The sequence below is a fragment of the Ursus americanus genome, chromosome 29 (assembly GCF_024610735.1).
Source record: "Ursus americanus isolate L20-20 chromosome 29, mUrsAme1.1.p, whole genome shotgun sequence".
NCBI classification, from domain to species: Eukaryota; Metazoa; Chordata; class Mammalia; order Carnivora; family Ursidae; genus Ursus; species Ursus americanus.
The window spans coordinates 33631348-33645939 of record NC_142155.1 but is presented as its reverse complement, the minus strand read 5'-3'; the positions used below and the strand labels follow the sequence as shown (position 1 = coordinate 33645939).

The window sequence follows — 14592 nt, the reverse complement described above, 5'->3', positions numbered from 1 at the left end:
AATCTTAAAAAAATATATAAAGCCTAGACAGGTTAACTTCATCAAGGTCAAATAACAAAATGGTGCTGGAACACAGGTTTTCACATTCCTGACTCAATGTAGTTACCACTCTACCACCTGGTTTTTTTGAGCTTGTCTATGAAAATAGCACCTTTCTTGGGGCTCCTGGGTGGCTCAGTCAGTTGAGCCTCCAGCTCTCGGTTTGGACCCAGGTCGTGATCTCAGGGTTGTGGGATCAAGTCGGGCTCCTTGCTCACTGGGGAGTCTGCTTGAAAGATTCTCTCCCTTTGTTCCTCCCCCACTCACCCACACATGCTCTCTTTCTTTCTCTAAGTAAATACATAAATCGAAAGGAAGGAAGGAAGGAAGGAAGGAAGGAAGGAAGGAAGGAAGGAAAGAAAGAAAGAAAGAAAGAAAGAAAGAAAGAAAGAAAGAAAGAAAGAAAGAAAGAAAGAAAGAAAGAAAGAAAGAAAGAAAGAAAGAAAGAAAGAAAGAAAGAAAGAAAGAAAATAGTACCTTTCTCTTCCATTATACCCCTCAGCCCCACCCACACCAAGCCTATTTGGAGGACCAGCCAAGAATTTTAGGGAGGGGACATGGAAGGAAGGGCATTTGGATGGAGACTTGTAGAGATCTCAATGTCACTGGGGATGTGCAAGCACGTGGCCACAACCATGCAGCTGGAGATGGGGACACTACGTTCTCCGAATATAGGGCTTCATGCTTTAGTACGCGTTTAGTCTTTGGCAGAAGCCTGTTAAAACACCAGTACATAAGAAATACCATGATCCTATAATTCCTCTAACTTCTCATTCGGTGGTACTTCTCAAAGCTCCTCATCCTCAGCTGAAGCTTCTGTTCTTAAAAAAAAAAAACAAAAAACCCCCCAAAACCCAAAATTGGCTTTTTCTTACGGTTCCACATCAATGGTCTGCTCTCCAGGCCCTGGGGTGACTGTCACATTGCTGCCATCAATGCTGTCTGAAGCACAAAAACCAGAGGTCAGTGGTCAACAGGAAAGGGTACCGAAGACACTAAAGCCAATGAGCAAGCGACCTAAACGGTCATAATGGGACCCCTCTCCCACCCGACCCATGCCAGAGTCACCCCCGGTGGTCCTCAAGGGACCGGGTGGCATGTGGTGCTAAATGGCTCAGGGTGACTCATTTCTCACACTGGGGAAGGAGAAGCGGGCGCCCCCATTCTGGTTGGCTAAGCTCTATCGTTCTTCCCTGAAACCATTCTCGCTCTATAAGAGATACTGGCTGGCTCCCGGGCTCTCCAGGCTCGATCTTTACACGGCGTGTGCACAAGATGCGGAAGCCGGGTCCTGCAAATAATCCCTCATGCTATCTACCTACTTCGCACATGTACTTGGGGACGCGTCTCCGACGATTATGTGCGGCACAGGCTTAGGAAGCGCGTGCACACGTCAACTGTTCGCTTATGCCAAAGAGACCGTAATTCTGACTCCGGGGTCTCCCCAGCCGGACCGCGGTTGCCCCGAGGGTCCGCATCGAACACGCAGTCTCCGTGTCCCCGGCCCCTCGGCCAGCGCGTGCTCCGTAGAGACGACGACGACGAGCCGGGGCGGCCGTGGGGGTGTGGGGGGGGGCGGGGACTCACTGGAGCGGCACAGCAGCACCCGCGGCGTGGGCGTCAGGGGCGTGAGGGGCAGCTGCGGGTGGGCGCCGGGGCCGTGGCCCGCGATGAGCACGTTGCTGAAGAGCCCCGAGCCCTGGCGCACCGGGCTCAGCATGGGCGGGGGCGTGTAGGGGGGCAGCTCGCGGGCGGGGTCCAGCAGCAGGTGGTCGCCGAGGACGCGCGGGGAGCGCAGCTGGCTCTGGTACAGGGTGGCGCCCGAGTACGAGGCGGCGGGGTTGGCGTTGTAGGAGGGCGGTGGCGGGATGAAGAGCGGCTCGGGCCGGTGCCGGAACTTCTTCTTCTCGGGCAAGCTCTTGAGGGGCTCCTCGGCTTTGGCCGCGCCCGGCTGATGCTTCTTGGGGATCTCCTAGAAGGGCAAGAACGGCCCGATTCGAATCCTCAGGCTTTCCCCACAGGCCGTTTCCACAGCTTGAGGGAAGGGAACCCCCAGGCCACTTGTCTGCCTCCCCCCCCCCCCCCGCCCCCATCCCCGGCCTCGAAAACCAGCCCCCTCCACTTCCCACAGGGCGAGTTCGGTGGCTTGACGGGGGGGGGGGGGGGGGGGGCGCGGCGGGGGGGGTTTGAACACTTGGGTTCGGGAGGAAATCCCTAACGTCTGGAGATGGGGGTGGTGGGAACGGTGGGTGGGCAAGAAAGAATAAATTCACATTCTTTATTGCTTATCACCGCATTCCCATCTGGTGAGTGGAATCCAGCCGAGTGGGCCCTTTAATTCCCCAGCGCTCCCAGGGGACAGACATCAGGGACAGATAACACATGTTCTGAGAAGGGGCAGAATCGTCTATTCAGGGAAGCCGGGCAGAGGCTGCGGGGCAGGAAGAGGGGCCAGGCCTAGCCAAGGCTCCCGGGGCCGGTGACCCACGCTGGGCTCTCCTTCGAGGTAACGCTGGGGCTGAGGGAGAGCCGTCTACGGTCTTTCAGGCCCGGTTCACGTGCTCTCCTAAAGACGGATCTGGTGACCCCCCCCCCCCCCCCCAACTGCTCCCAGGACGGTGGCTCATTTGCAGCAAGCCCTTCTGGGTTGCTTCCTGTCAGCAGTGTTAGTTTATTTTATGGCAGCGGAACCAAGCATAGTCTGGAAGGAAGATCTGCCACATGGATACATATATACTAAGTAAACATATGCACATAAATAGATAAGCAGGGCATGCCAAAGCCAAACAGAAACAGACTTGGGTGTGTGCCAGCACCAGCCCAGAAAAACCGAGGGCTGGGTGTAGCTGGGTGTGGCTGGGGAGGGAGGTGCGGTTGGGAGAGGCAGTGGGGATACCTGCAGAAAAGTTCTGGGCAGTCTGTGGTACCCTCCCAGGCCCTGCAGGCCAGTGCCTGTCACAGCTGCAGTTCCTGGCAATTCCTGCCCCCAGGGTGGCACCCGAGTAGGAGGCAGCAGGGGGTGATGGGAAGGGCTGGCTGTGGTCATGTGACCAGGTGCCTCCAGGCCATGTGACCTGCTCCAGTCACCCCTCAGCTCTGGGCTCCCTCTGCTGCCCCTCCTGTTTCTCCCTCAGCTTCACTGTCTTCTGGGGTGCTGTCCCAACCCCTAGGAGGGAAGTCTAGGGAAGCTGAGGGGTGGGGAAGGGAGAGGGGACAGAGGGCCCCAGGGGGCTCTCAGCTCACCCCCAGGGGGCTCTCCTTAGGCCAGAGTGCCACAACCTGCCTCCTCTCCCCACCAGAGGGCTCACCACCTGAGGCTGAGGTGGAAAGAGAGGTCTGAGGAGAATGGGGAGTGGATGTTTCTGCCGCCCAAGTTGGGAAGCAATCTTGAAGCTTTCTACCCTGTTCCCAGGGAACTGATGAGGCCATCTGAGCACAGGCTGACCTTGCATGACTTCAACCCAGTGCAGGAATCCAGACCTCTGATCACAGGGTCAAAGATCCCTTTCAGGCTCCCTTTACTTGAGCCTCTGGTCCTGTTACTCCAGCTCTCAACTCCAGGCAAGGCTCTTAGACCTTGGGCCAGGAAAGCCACCCAGAATGTCAGGTCCGGATGTCACTTGAGAGGAAGCATTTACAGGGTTCCCCCTCTACCAAGCTATTCCGACTCTGGAGGTGGGACTACTCACTGAGAGGTTTTAAAAGCTCCCAGAGTAGGGAGAACCACTGATGAGTCCAACCCCAAGCTCAGGGGAGAAACCCAGGCTTTTCAAGGGGGAGGGTCTCAGTTGCCTGCGTCCCCAGGGTGCCAGTAGCAGAGTGGGGATTAGAACCCAGGGCTCCTCCCCGGACATTTTCATTTCTTTACATTAAGGGTTAGGACCTTGCTCCTATTTTTACTCAAACTCAGATACATGCTTCTAGTTCAGCTTATCTCCTTACTTACGATGTCTCTCTCACCTTTCCCACAAGGCCAGCTTCATCTCTGTCTTAAAAACCCGGCTCAGAACTGTCCCATGGTGGTCTTCTGAGCAAATTCATACCGAACTCTCTGCGTCTCCCCAGTCCCTAGTCACTTTAGCTGCCCAGGGGTGCTCCCCTATGGGGGAACCACTGTTTTTTCTCTGAGACCTTGGTTTCTGTCTTAAATTGGGGCAGGGGGTGCTGCCTGGGGCCCCTGTGTGACTAGGAACCATAGTCTCCAGCTTCAGGCTGTGAGTTCTCTAGGGGTAGAAACAGTGTTTCTCCCACTAAATCAGGGACTTTCCTGGGCAAAGAGGGAGCTTGGCTCTGTCATTTCATCTCTCTGCTTGTTACTGGCCACCAAGTCCTGCCAGCTTATAAGAACCGTGCTCACTCCCAGAGGTTCCCCCTCAGCCTCTCCTCTTCTGAGGCCTTGGTATTGCATACAGAACAAAGAAGGATCTTTCTGGACTTTTCTAGTTCTCCTAATTATCCACCCTACCCTTATTTTGGCCCAACCCCACCCTCATACCACCTGGAATCCCAGCAGCCACTTATTCTTTGAGGACAAATGTGACCCAGGACACCACTTTGTGAAGAGGGAACAAATCTGATGCAGTCAACCACATGGGTTACAGACTCCCCCAGGGGACAGAAGGAGGGAAGAGGGAGGAAGACAGAAAGAGAAGGAGGGAGAGAGAAAAAGAGAAGGAGGGAGGGAGAGAAGGAGGGAGAGAGAGAGAGATCTCTGCCCCAGAGCCAAGCTCAGCTGCTTGGGGGAAGCACTTGGAAATTGAGAAAGAGAGGAGCTTCAGAGTGAGTGAGAAATGCAGATCTCTTTGCTTTCCTGAGATTTGGGGGTGGGTGTCTCTCAGTGGAATTACTTTGGGAACCTGAGTGAATTAGGTCCTCTGAGGCTAATAATGCAGGTAGGAAGCATCCGGTTAGGCTGCCCATCAGAACGGATGCCAGGGCTACTGCATGGAGGCTTGCTGGGCCAGGCGTCCCATCTGTGGCTGCTGGATTTGAGGAGGTCTGGAGATCCTGAAGGGGGGGGCAGGGCCCCCGGAATAGCTATTTATTATGTGGGATAGTACTTCCATATTTTAATAGCTGTGATTACCAGCTGAGTTATCATCTTTGTTTTCATCTTGGAATACCTTCAGGTCTCTCAGAATCTAACCCAGACCGTTAGCCTGGTAGAGCAACAGGTGTTTACTGGGTAGCAGGCAGTGTGGACAAGGATGGGACGCCCAAGGCAGCCAGGGGGCTCACCCCGAGAGGCCAAGCCATGTCTGAGCTCAGGCCAGTGACCCTGGAAGGGCTGCCCCATCTCCAAGAAAGCAAAGGGATGTTCCCACCCCAGGCGGGTGGGGGCAGAGCAGCAACTCACAGCAGGTGGGTGGGGGGCAGCCCCTTGGGGTGAGTGTGGGGGAGAGAGGGTCATCCTCACGAGCACGGGCATCTCGTCGTCCGACATCGAGCTGGCTGGCTTCTCTCTGGTGGAGGGGGCGGCAACGATGCTGTTGGCGAAGCCCTGAGAGCCTGGCTTGGGCGGGAGAAGCTTGACAGGGACAGACACGGGCATGACCATAGGCGTGAGGCTTTCTGCCTCGGGAGGGAGCTGCGGTGGTGGCGGAGGCGGCAGTGGCGGCTGGGGCTGAGGCTGAGGCTGAGGCTGAGGCGGCAGGGCCTTCTCTCCTTCCTCCTACACAGACAATAAAGGCTTTGATCCTGGGCTGAGAGCAGCCTTCCCAAGGCGGGGGGGACGCACTTGGCTTTTCCTGAAATGTTGCAGGACATCATGCATGGGTGACAGAGAACCACAGCAGGGTGGTTTCCTTCCTGCAACCCTGAGACCCTTGGCTCAAGTGATGCCAGTTGGCAGTGGACAAGGTCATGCACTCTATTTTCTATGTTTAAAGAATCCTGACTGTTATCACTTGTATAATTAAAACAGGTATTAAAATTTGGTGGTTGTCATCACTTTTAAAGAAAAGGATATGGACTGGTAATCAGGCATAAAACAAAACAAAACAAGTAAGCTCTTGTGTAGGACCTCTTAATTCTACGGGCCTCAGTTTACCCATCTGTCCAATGGAAGACAAATCTCTTTTATCTGGAATGGTCGGGAGATGGAGTGACCCGCGGTGTCCAGAATTTTGGTGAACAGAGAGTTAATCCAATCAACTAACATTTAGATCAACAGGAGCTAAGGAATTTAAGAAATCCTCCGAATTTTAACCTTAGTCTAAATCTGCATGGACAGTTCACCACATGGATATCCTCCCTGGATAATCCTGAGGGTATTTAAAGGTCGTCCACTGCTGGAGTCTAACACTAGTGCACCGGTGAGTAGAAAGTGCTGACTGAGAGCCCGTTGGTCACGTTAGCTTTCCCTGGCCATCGGCTACTGGTCTTAGGTGCTTTAAGCAACAGGAGTTAAAAATAAAATGGCATCTACGTGTTCTCTTTGCTGTTTTTTCAGGATGTAGAGAGACTGGGATCCCTCAAAAGGTTTCTGGTCCCTCTGTTTTTGATCCTTGTTCATGAAACCAGTGGCAGTGGGGTCTGTTTGACGTGGCTGGCTCCTAGAGGCAAAGCTTAAGCACTCCGGTTAGGGAAGGACAGTGCCTCCCCAGGTACCCACCTGGGGGTCACATCACTCTCTGTCTAACGGCAGCAAAGCAAAGCAAGCAACACATGGCCTGGGAAGGGCCGGGCACTGGCTCCTGCTAACCTGTTTGAGGCTGGGGGAGGCTCTCATTCCCCCATGGGACCGCATGTGGCCATTCAGGGCAGGTAGGCTCTTGAATTCCTTCAGGCAGATGGAGCACGTCAGTTTGTTCTTGGCATCAAACTGCTCCCCAAACACTCCTTTTGGTTGGCTACTGTTCAAGGGTAGGGCCAAATGGAGAGGGCACACATGTTGACAAAGAGGAAGGGTGACTTATCACAAGACCTTACACCCCACAGTGAACGCATTTCATTCATCCAGGGCTCCCATGGCCCCACTTGTATTATCCCAATACCCATGGCCCCACTTGTATTATCCCAATACCCTGTAAGCCCACTCTACAGGTGGAAAACTGAGGCTCAAGAGTGGGAAAGGGCTTACTCAAAATCATGCAAGGGCTGAATAAAACGTCCTTCATTCCAGGCCATCAGGTGCTGTTTTTTTTTCCACCTCTGGCCTATTATCTTTCTAGAGTCAGCTCAGGCTGCCTCTTCCAGAAGCCTTCCCTTAGAGACACGGGTCTAAGTCCTTTGGTTCAGCCTCTAGACCACATGTCTTAGCCGTTTGTCAGGTTCTGGCTAAGAATTTACCATGCCCATGATGGGGGGGAAACAAGTCTGTACTATTCACTGCTGATTCTCAAAGCTTAGCTCAATGCCTGGTATACAATAGGTACTCAATAAATACTGACTGAATAAACAGTGGACAGAACATGGCCTCTGGAGTCAATCCCACTATGGCTACTTACTTGATGTACGACTCGACTCCAAGCTCTCTGAGCCTGTTTTCTCATTTGTGAAGACACAGGAATAAGACCAAGAATGGCTGAGTGCTTACTATGAGCTAGGCACATGGTAGTCCTACCACCCCACTGAGTTGCTTTCTCACACAAAATGCAGAGTGCCGAGCGCACAGTAAATGCTCAGACACAATAGCTGCTATTATGATTATAAACTTCTCTGAGAAATTAACTTTGAATTTGAAAATGAATCTGGAGAGACAACCCAGGAAAACATCCCACTCTCCCAAAATGCCAACACGCCTTCTTGCATCCATCCTACCTTGACTCAGGGGACCCTGGCTGGGCTCTGCCATCAGGTAGGTGCATCTAATTTTGAGCCATGCAGGACATGGGAAGAAAGAAGAAAGAAAAAAAAAAAACTGTGTTTCTGATGGGAGGAGTCTTTGAGCTGAGGGAATCCCAGGGCCTGCGCTTCCTAGGATGTTTCCCCAAGCTCACAGGGGCCTGACAGTTCACGTCCAGATGCTGGGTGCACCTGACACTTCTTTCCCTTGCTTCCCCCAGCCCCCCAACTCGGTAACACACCCACTCCAGGACCTGCCGCCAGCCACCAGCCCACCAGGACTCAATCCCCCGCCTCGTCCCTTCCTTTTCTCCCTGTCCACCACTGTGTGCACACAGTCTCAATTCCCAAGACAGATATGGAACAGAGAGGTGGATGACACGGCATCATGCCCAGAGACCTCCTACTCATCGGGTCAGCACTGGCCATGTCCCCTTATTCTTACATTCGTAAAGGCTCTCCATTACCACCGGGCCTGAGTCTCAAGCAAGACAGGCTGAAGGGGAGCTCAATTCCAGCCTCCAGCCGAGCTGTCTCTCCATTTATCCTGGTCCCCTTCTCCCCTGAGCCTGTTCTCACATGATGGTAGCACCTAGAACATGCCAAGGCATGAACAGTGCCCAGCACACAGGAAGCAGTTTGTGGCTAATACCTTTGGGAAACAATCAAGGGTTAACAACCATGGCCCACAGGCCTGCTGACGGTTTTTGTTTGGCTAGACCGTTTTGAAAAGTCCTGAATTAGAATGCCATCAGATGGGGCATGTGCCCTCCAGGCCACCACAGCTGGCACCACTCCTCATTCTCTCCTAACAAGACACTTTGCTTACTCCCTTTTCTTGCCTGGATCCTGAGCTAAGATTCTCATCTCTGAAGCTACAGGAGGTATCCCCTCTGGAAGGTTCCCAGCACCCCTTAGCATATTAAAGGCTCTGAAAAGCCCCTCAGCATTGCAACCTGATTCATTACAGGAGCCCCCCAAATGTATTTATCTGGAGAACCCCTCCCCCCAGCCATAGCTGTTAAACATTCTACGGTATTCCTGGTCTGAGCTATATACTTGGAGAAATGCTGTCGTACTGTGGTCTCCTTCCCAAAGGGGCAACAATTTCACAAAGGAATTCCTGGGAGGCTCAGACCTAAGGGGACCAGACACCCCCACTGTGTGGTCCCGGGCCCCTGACCCAGGCCTTGACCCCTCCATGCATCATTCAGGACCTCATGTGGTATCCCAGCCACTTCTGTAGCAAGATGAAGCTCAGCGGGCACAGGACTGAGTCGAATCGATGCTGTGTTCCACGTGCCTGGCAGACAGCGTCCGGCACGTGTGGGTTCACGCCCGTGGCGTGAACAGAGAAAAGCCCGGGAGGGGCTGGCAAGAGGCCCGGGCGCGATCTCGACTCAGCTCTGGCTGGTGCTGCGGCCCACCGGGACACCCGGGGCCACTCCCACCCTGAGCATACCTGGGGCCACAGGGCGTTGGGAGACAGCTGCTGGTGCGGGGGCCCCATGTTGTTGAGGTGAATCCCGCCGGGGGACAGAAGCGGCCGATGGGGCAGGGCCCCGCCGAGCCGGTTCAGGTCCGAGCTTGCCGGGTCTCCCATTCCTGCATCGGGAGGCCCCAGGTCGCCGTGGGAGCTTAGCATGGCCTGGGCCTGCCTGTCGCTCGGGTAAGTCTTGGGCTGACTGTCCTCGCGCTGCTGGTGCTGGGGCAGGTGGCTCTGCTGGCAGAGGTGGTGGCCGTAGGGCTGCTGGGGCTCCTGGTAGTAGTACTGGGGCATGGAGCCCAGCTGGATCAGCTGTACGGCATGTGCCTGCTCCGGGCCGTACTGGTGGGGGTCCCTGTGATAAGAGGGGGGCTGCAGGTGCATCTGCGGCGGCGGCTGCTCTTGCAGGTGCTGCATCACGGGCTGGGGCTGGTAATACTGAGGTATCTGCACCGGCCCCTGCCGCTGCTGCAGCTGCTGTGGCTGCTGTGGCTGCTGCTGTTGCTGCTGCGGCTGCGGCGGGCGCGTCTGCTGCGGCTGTTGCTGCTGCATTTCCTGCAGGGACATAGGCTGCTGCCCAGCCTGCTGCTGCTGCTGCTGTGGGTAATACTGGTGCTGCTGCATCTGCTGCACGTGCTGGGACAGCATCTGCGGGGCCTGCAGTGGCTGTCCCCCCTGCACCGGCATCTGAGCCAGCGGCTGCTGGTAGTCGTAATACAGGTGCCCCTGGCTGGCGTGCGGCCCGACCTGCAGAGCTGGTTTGGACAGCCCACCAGGGAAACCGGGGTGAGCCTGCTGGGCCACCTGCTGGTAGCGAGCAGGAAGAGCCGGCGCCGGGGGCTCCATGGGCTTCTGGGACAGCAACTGGCGGAGGGCACTGTCAGGGGCCCCATCCATCACTGCCGACTGGGTGTGCAGCACCTGGGCCATATTGTTGACCTGAATTCGCAGGTTTTGGTTGGCGAACACCTGGGTGAAGGAGTCTAGCTTGTGCAGGACACCGCTGGTGAGTTTCTGGGTCCGGATCTCACTGGCCTGGGAGTAGGTATATTGGTAGCCATCGGCGGGGTCAGGCTGGGCCGGGGTCCCCCACATCATGTTTGAGTTGGTCAGGTTGCCGCGTAGCTGGACATGGTTTCCAGGCCCGGTATGACCTCCCCACCCTCCCTGCCTCGAGGTATCCACTTGGCCCAGGTTTTTGGAGCCAACAGGCAAGCCTAGACCATCCCGAGTATCTTGAGGGAAGTGGGGGGAGATGGGTGATGCCTGAGGGGCATCCATTCCGGCCCCTGTGACTGTATTCCCATAGTTGTGGTTCAGCCCGCCATGGATGCCAAGCGGTGGCTGTTGGTAGAAAAGGTTCTCACCACTGTGGGCCACGTGATTGGTCTTGTAGAGTTGCTGATCTCCCATGGCACCTGCCTTGTCCGTGAACGTCCAGCCACAAAACCATAAAAAAAGGTCAATGAAACAAACCCAAAAGGACTGAAACCCTGAGAAGCTGAGGGAAGGCGTCCACACTATTCCACGGCTGACATGTCTGTGAACGTGGCTGCAGCCAGATGTCCCTGTTGGCATGTACCACTCGTGTGCAGGGCGGGGGGCTTTACATCCTCGCGCAGGCCGAGGTACGGACCGAACACCACCGGGGTGCAGAGACGCCGCTCACACCTGCAAGACAAGGTGCAAAGCACAGGACAGGATTGACTTGGATGCTCTGCACGCACGATGACATCTACCCGGACCGATGAGAGAATTAAATACAAAATGGAGACTTGATTCGAAATAGCCTGTTTCATACACGGCACACCCTTTACACCGATTCTGCAGATCTGCGCCCTCATGTGAGACGTGAACTGTCTTACTTTCCAGCCATCGTTCAATGGCTCATTAGTTCATTGATTTGCTAATTCATTGTTTTGCTCACTGATTAATTTCTCCATTCTTCTGGGACTTGACACTATCCTAGGACCTGCAGAGGATGTGAAGGAGTTTAAGGCATTCATTTATCAACGTATCTGCTCAACAAATACTTACTAGACACGTACTAAGGGTAAGGCACAATGCCAGGAAGTGACGACGACATGGGCCAGCTCTTGAGGTGTTTATGGTTAGAAAAGGTGATGATGGGTCACGTGAATAAGTACGATACCAGAAGGAAAGATGCACGTAATAAAAAGGTAAAAATAACAGATAGAGGAACTCAGACTGGAGAGCTTATGCCGGGTAAGAATGGAACTTCCAAGGAGGAGTACTGCACACATTAGTTTGCCTGTGCTGTCAACACGGTTCTCTGCTTTCTGAGGTCCCCGCTCAGCAAACATCTCCGCACACTGCTGACTTGGCACAAAAACCATACTGGGGCAAGTCTTAGAACCATGAACTAGGAAATCTGGAGAGACTGGTTTAGTCTGGTTTGAGTCGGATAGGTTCTTTAGGGGACTTCTTCTAACTGGGGTCTATAAGTGCCTGGGAGTCCACGAAGACTTTCCAAGCGCTACACACATGCACTTGAAGTTTTAAGAGAAAGTTTTCCTTTCTCTTAATTCCCAGGTCCTCCAACCTCCATAGAAGCTGCTTTCTAGAACTGATGGGTGATGAAGGTACAAGTTGATGTTTTATACTTGCACTCTCACGACGGCCCTCCTCCTCTACAAAAGGAAGACAGACCTCTTGCTCACCCCATCCCACATCTTAACTGGGCTTATTATTGCCCCAGTAACCCCCCGGCCACCATGTAAAAGGACATCTAGAAAACAAGCAACTCTAATAAATGAGTAGTGAATCTTCTTTGAAGCTGGATGGTTTCCAGTTCCTTTTTTTCTTAGGAAGGCCTAATAGAAGTAATTAAAGTCAAATTGTTAGTGACAGACTGCTATGTGATTTTCAGCATAGAACTCAGAAGCAGATCAAGAGCGGAGTGATCCTGTTTTTACAAAACTTCTCTCAGTTCATGAGAGTGAGGATACTCAGTGCTTACATACGTATGACGGAAACACGGAAATGCAATCAACGTTGGCCCCTGTCTCATATCTCATACCATACGTAACAGTCTCCCATGGATATAAAAACAAACTGAAGAAATAACCCAACGACATCAATATTCTATTTCTGGACGGGGTGATAAGTGTATGCGTGTGTTCACTCGGACAATTCGAGCTGTACACTCTGGTCATATCTAGGTACGTATGTTGTAAGTTAATAAAAAACTTTAATTTGAAAAGTCACCCAGCATCTCACCAAGAGATGCATCTTCAATATAATTTTAGGTTTTCTGTTTATTAATTATTTATCCAAACTAGCAATACATTTACGTTATTTTGACCAATTCTGTCTTATTAATAATTGTTAACAATAACTCAAACCAGAAGAAAATTTTAATACTTAGAGCTTTATGATTTCAGGAAATTGAAGAAGTTTTAATTTCATATAAAGTTGTTACAGAGAAATATGATAGCAACAAAACAAATGAAAGAGTTTCAAGCATAAAATCGATTACATATATATTCCATTAGGATGAAATTCCACAGGGGAAGTGAACAGAAATAAAATTTCAAGAAGAAAAAGGAACACTGACTATTAGTGAAGAGGATGTCCATGCATTTTTAAAACGGATGACGGCTGTTATCAAATGCTACGGTGCTTAGATTCCGCTGGATACACTTAAAACACTGACGTAACAGTTTTACTTAAAAACATCAATGTTTATAATATATTGGAAATTGCATCTTCTGCAAATGTCTCATAAAAAACATAGAGGGGGGTCATTACATTAACCACATCCGTTTATGGGGGATTTTAAGCAGCCAAGTGTGAAGACCATTGCAGTCGCCCCTCCAGCCAGGAGCTAGACTAAGTTGGTCTCTGTCTCTTAGGGACAAATCGAAAGCAAGGGATTTGGTTTGGTAGAATGACGGGTAGATGAAGGGAAGCAGTGGGAGGAAACCATGGTTGGCCAAGGACAGCTAGAGTAGGTCCTGAATGTGACTGCAAGTGGCCGCTGAAGGCTTCCGAGCAGAGGCACAAGGATGCTGGGCTTGATGGCGCTGAGCTTTAGAAGCCGGGAGACCCGCCCCCCTCCCTGAAAATGCGGTCTGCATCACCTGGGAGCTTGCCAGCAACTCAGACTCTCAGGCTTCTGCTCCCATCTACTGAATCAGGATCTGCATTTTATCAAGACCCCCAAAGTGATCTGCGTGCACGTTAAAATTGAAAGCAATGGATCAGCAGGCTCTTGCTGCACCCAGGTGAGACATAACTGAGACCTGAACTTGGATGACGGCGAGCAGAACAGAGGGAGAAAAGAGAGAATGTCTCCTGTGCTGCCAATGGGAAGTGACTCTCTTTCAGGGGCTTATGACCCAGTCGGGGGAGACACCCCTCATTTTCTCACATAAGCTCTCCTCCTTGACATCCCTGCTCATTCACCACTATACCTTGCTGACTCCCAGTCACTACTCCCAGCCCAGAGGGTCTGGGCTCCTGCCCAGCTTGACTCCCCTGAATTCTACTTCCATGTTCAAAGGCAAAGTCAACATGATGCTCCCCAGAATGGATGCTCCTCTAAACTCTTGCCCTCGACTCCTCCCTCTCCCTTAACCAACTCCACAACCTATCAGTTTACCTCTTCATCTGTCTTCCAGACCATCCCAATAGCCTCCAACTCATCTCCCTGCTTTCAGTCTTGTCCATGCAACAGACACTAGCAGCAGAGTGAACTTTTCAAACATAACTCTGATCCCCTCACTGTTCAAAATTCTTTGATGGCACCCTAGTGTTCGTAAGGTTAAAAATCAAAATCATGGGCAAGGCCGATTGGGCTCTGCAGTTTGTCCCAGTCTGGCAATTAGCTCTCTACCCCCTTCCCATCCCACCACCCAAGCCATTCTGGTTGTCTCTCAGTTTCTTGAAGCTGCCACACTGCCTCCCACCACAGGACCTTTGCACATACTGGTGTGTCCACACACCCCTAATTTGGAAAGCTGTTCCTTTTCCCATATGCTCTTCATCTAGTCACATCCTGGGCATCCTTCATTCAGATCTCAGCTCAGACTATATTTCTTAAGGAAGTCTATCCTGACCCCAAACACAAGTCAACATCAGGGTCATTTCTTACACACTCCTTTCTTTCAAACCACTCTTCTTAGTCCATAATTGTACTTCCACCAGTGCCATTATTTGATTAATGGATTTCTCTCTATCAGAGCAGAGGCCCTGTCTATTTTGCCTATGATTCTATTCCCAAAACCTACCGTAATGTTCAGCATATTGTAGGTCCTCCA

At 52.4% G+C, this 14592-nt stretch overlaps 1 protein-coding gene across 9 annotated transcripts in view; it reads right to left on the bottom strand.

Annotated features, from left to right (window-relative positions):
- Window positions 1–14592, bottom strand: part of TRERF1 (transcriptional regulating factor 1) — a 206294-nt gene that overhangs the window by 34861 nt on the left and 156841 nt on the right. For 6 of the 9 annotated variants that reach the window (XM_087857120.1, XM_087857119.1, XM_087857121.1 and 3 more), the window contains 6 exons: window positions 9287–10981; window positions 7801–7847; window positions 6743–6893; window positions 5456–5710; window positions 1627–2011; window positions 915–981 (listed from right to left, as the gene is read on the bottom strand). In XM_087857120.1, the coding sequence (XP_087713246.1) occupies window positions 915–981; window positions 1627–2011; window positions 5456–5710; window positions 6743–6893; window positions 7801–7847; window positions 9287–10888 (2507 nt within the window). In that variant the 5' untranslated portion in view covers window positions 10889–10981. The remainder of the gene's footprint in view (window positions 1–914; window positions 982–1626; window positions 2012–5455; window positions 5711–6742; window positions 6894–7800; window positions 7848–9286; window positions 10982–14592) is intronic. The other 3 variants (XM_087857125.1, XM_087857126.1, XM_087857127.1) reach the window with 1 other exon arrangement.